General features: G+C 38.9%; 1 protein-coding gene across 1 annotated transcript in view; it reads right to left on the reverse strand.

Annotated features, from left to right (window-relative positions):
- HELRODRAFT_195125 (hypothetical protein) overlaps nucleotides 1-2632 on the reverse strand; it is a 5887-nt gene that overhangs the window by 1709 nt on the left and 1546 nt on the right. The window contains exons 4-9 of the mRNA XM_009023511.1: nucleotides 2377-2526; nucleotides 2065-2261; nucleotides 1409-1652; nucleotides 1256-1333; nucleotides 787-918; nucleotides 96-432 (exon numbers count right to left, since the gene is read on the reverse strand). Of these exons, the coding sequence (XP_009021759.1) occupies nucleotides 96-432; nucleotides 787-918; nucleotides 1256-1333; nucleotides 1409-1652; nucleotides 2065-2261; nucleotides 2377-2526 (1138 nt within the window). The remainder of the gene's footprint in view (nucleotides 1-95; nucleotides 433-786; nucleotides 919-1255; nucleotides 1334-1408; nucleotides 1653-2064; nucleotides 2262-2376; nucleotides 2527-2632) is intronic.

A 2632-nucleotide genomic window follows, 5' to 3' on the forward strand; every position in this document is an offset into this window, starting at 1 on the left:
TCTTTTTAAAGGAACATCATCGCCAGCGTCAACATTTTCGTCGTTTCCATTACTCTTGATGTTATCACCACTATTATTATTGATGTCATCATCACCATTTTCATCATCAGCATCATTATCGTCGCCATCCTCATCGCCGTGTATGAACGTCTGATGATGACTCAGACCCTTTTGACTATAGAAATAATCATCGCAAGAATCGCATTTGTAGAACGGCCTCATGGAGATCAATTGGGACGGAGATGACAATTTTCCAGGTGAAAATGATGATGATGAACCCGTCGCCTGTGATGACGTCGCCGATGACGTATTTGGAGCAGGTCGAAGGTCAAATGTCCCCGGAAGGAGGTGCACGTTGTGGGTGGTTAGTAGGTGATGCTCTAGAGATGAGCCGGACATCAGCATTGCACAGCAGATCTCGCAGACGTGGTGCTGTTGAATTGATTCAAATATTATTTATTCATAATAATTAATATTTAAATAATTATAGTGGCCTTTATTAAACTAGTGACTGCAGTATTGGAACCGTTACTTGGTATCAATGAATTACTAGGTGTGTTTTAAATGTATGGCAGATGTATGGTAGTCTTGAAACCTACAAGAAACTAGGTATGAATCTTAATTTTGTCTGATTTAATACACGTATCAATAAATATACAATATTTATCCGAATAAATTAATAATATAATAAATAAATAAATAATATAATAAATAATAGAATAGAATAGTGAGTAAAATATATTAAAATATATAACAGTGAAGCAAATGTAAAGAAAACAATCTAACATAGAACGATGGATGAGTTATGGTGAGTGCAGTAGCCAGAACTGTGACATGATCATCATCATTAGAAGACGACGCCTCTGATGTTTTTATCGTTTCTATGGGCTGCTGATGCTGTGACTGATGCTGCTGCTGCTGATGATGATGATGTTGTAGTTTTTGTTTGATCAGTTGTTTCACAGTTGCAGGTGTTGTCGATGATGATATTGTCGTCGCAGCAGGTTTGGATTTGTTAGCAGCAGTAGTATGTTCAGCACAGCATAGCATCAGCCTCTTCTCTGACCTCGAATGCATGCACTCCAGTCTGTTCCAACAGAACATAATATGGATAATAAATCACAAATCGTCAGATACATCACAACGAATAAGGAAATATATATCTCATTTTCATCACTCTTCCTTCTTAGCTACAATTTTGAATAGAAAAATAAAGAAAAACTCCAAAACGAAAAAATACAAAACCCTCGCCTACCTTTTCCTCTTGCCAGGGGCAGGTCCCGTAACATGCCCCGCTGTGGAAACTGGCCACATCATTGGTATATCTGCATCCCTAGCAAGGAGGAACAAAATTAGTGCAAAGTTTGAACATCCGACTGCAGCTCTCGAGGTGGTTCTTGAAGGTTACCTTTGAAGATATCTTAGTTACAAATGGACAAAGCTGACAGACGTACATTCCATTGAGACCAGATATGAGAGGTGTGTGCTGGTATTGTTGCTGTATGCAATAAGTGCTGTTGTTGCAGTTGTTGTTGCTGTTGTTGTTGCCGGTGTAGTGGTAGTACTTAAGGCTGATGTTGTGGGTTGTTACCATGTGCTGGTAAAAGGAGGACTGAGTCTTTGTGGAGAAATTGCAGAGGCAGCAGTCGTGCCTGGTGTCATTTTGAATTAATTCGAAACAGCTAATCAAAGTCAATCAATCGAGGCTAGCCAATCAAAACCAACCAGTCAATTAAAACCATCCAAGCACAGACAACTAACCTGCCAATAATGTAACTGTGCCCATACTTCTGATGGTTACTGAGTTGGTAGAGGGATGTGGCCAGGAAGACACACCGCGAGCAGACGATCCACGGACTCTTCATGTGCTTGTTCAATTTCCCAAGAACATACCTGTCAATCAATCAGCCAACCAATCTACCAATCAATCAATTAACCAACCAACCAATCTAGCTCTAACTCATCCGTTTGTTAATCAACAGACTTATCCATTAATTTATTCATTCATCTATCAATCTATCTACTCATTCATTCATTCATTCCTTCATTCATTCATTCACCTACCTAGTTTTTTTCCAACCATCGAGAGCCTGAGCAATTTCGATAGGCCGGGTTTTTCCGATGTTATTCTCTACGTAGTACGGCGGGTAGGCCAACTCGACGGAATATATAAGATCTTTGTAGACGCTTTCTTTCACCAAGGAGAGGCCAAGGTCATGGAGAGTCTCAAAAACAGGGCGCATTTTTATTCTTCCTTTTTTCTAAAAAATAGTTTATTCAGTTTTTTTTTCATTTTGTATTAAATAAAACATGAAAAATTTACAAATACAATAAGAAAAACAACAAAAAAGTAACGAAGAACAACGAAGAACCAACATTAAAATCTCCAGTAAAAGCTGCAGCTACAGTAGCAGCTGCAGGTGCCACAGTGGTAAATACGACATTACTACTGCTACTGAAACCATCGTAAAGACCAACTTCACTGGCGCTGGCCACAAAGATTTGAAAATTAGACATGACTGACAGCTTTTGGGGAGATTTAATAAGGTGGAAATTTGAGAGCCACTGTATGTCACTAGATAGATACTCTCCTGATAGAATATTGTTGTTGATGTCATTGCTGTGTATCTGT

Source organism: Helobdella robusta, assembly GCF_000326865.2.
Source record: "Helobdella robusta unplaced genomic scaffold HELROscaffold_360, whole genome shotgun sequence".
NCBI lineage: Eukaryota > Metazoa > Annelida > Clitellata > Rhynchobdellida > Glossiphoniidae > Helobdella > Helobdella robusta.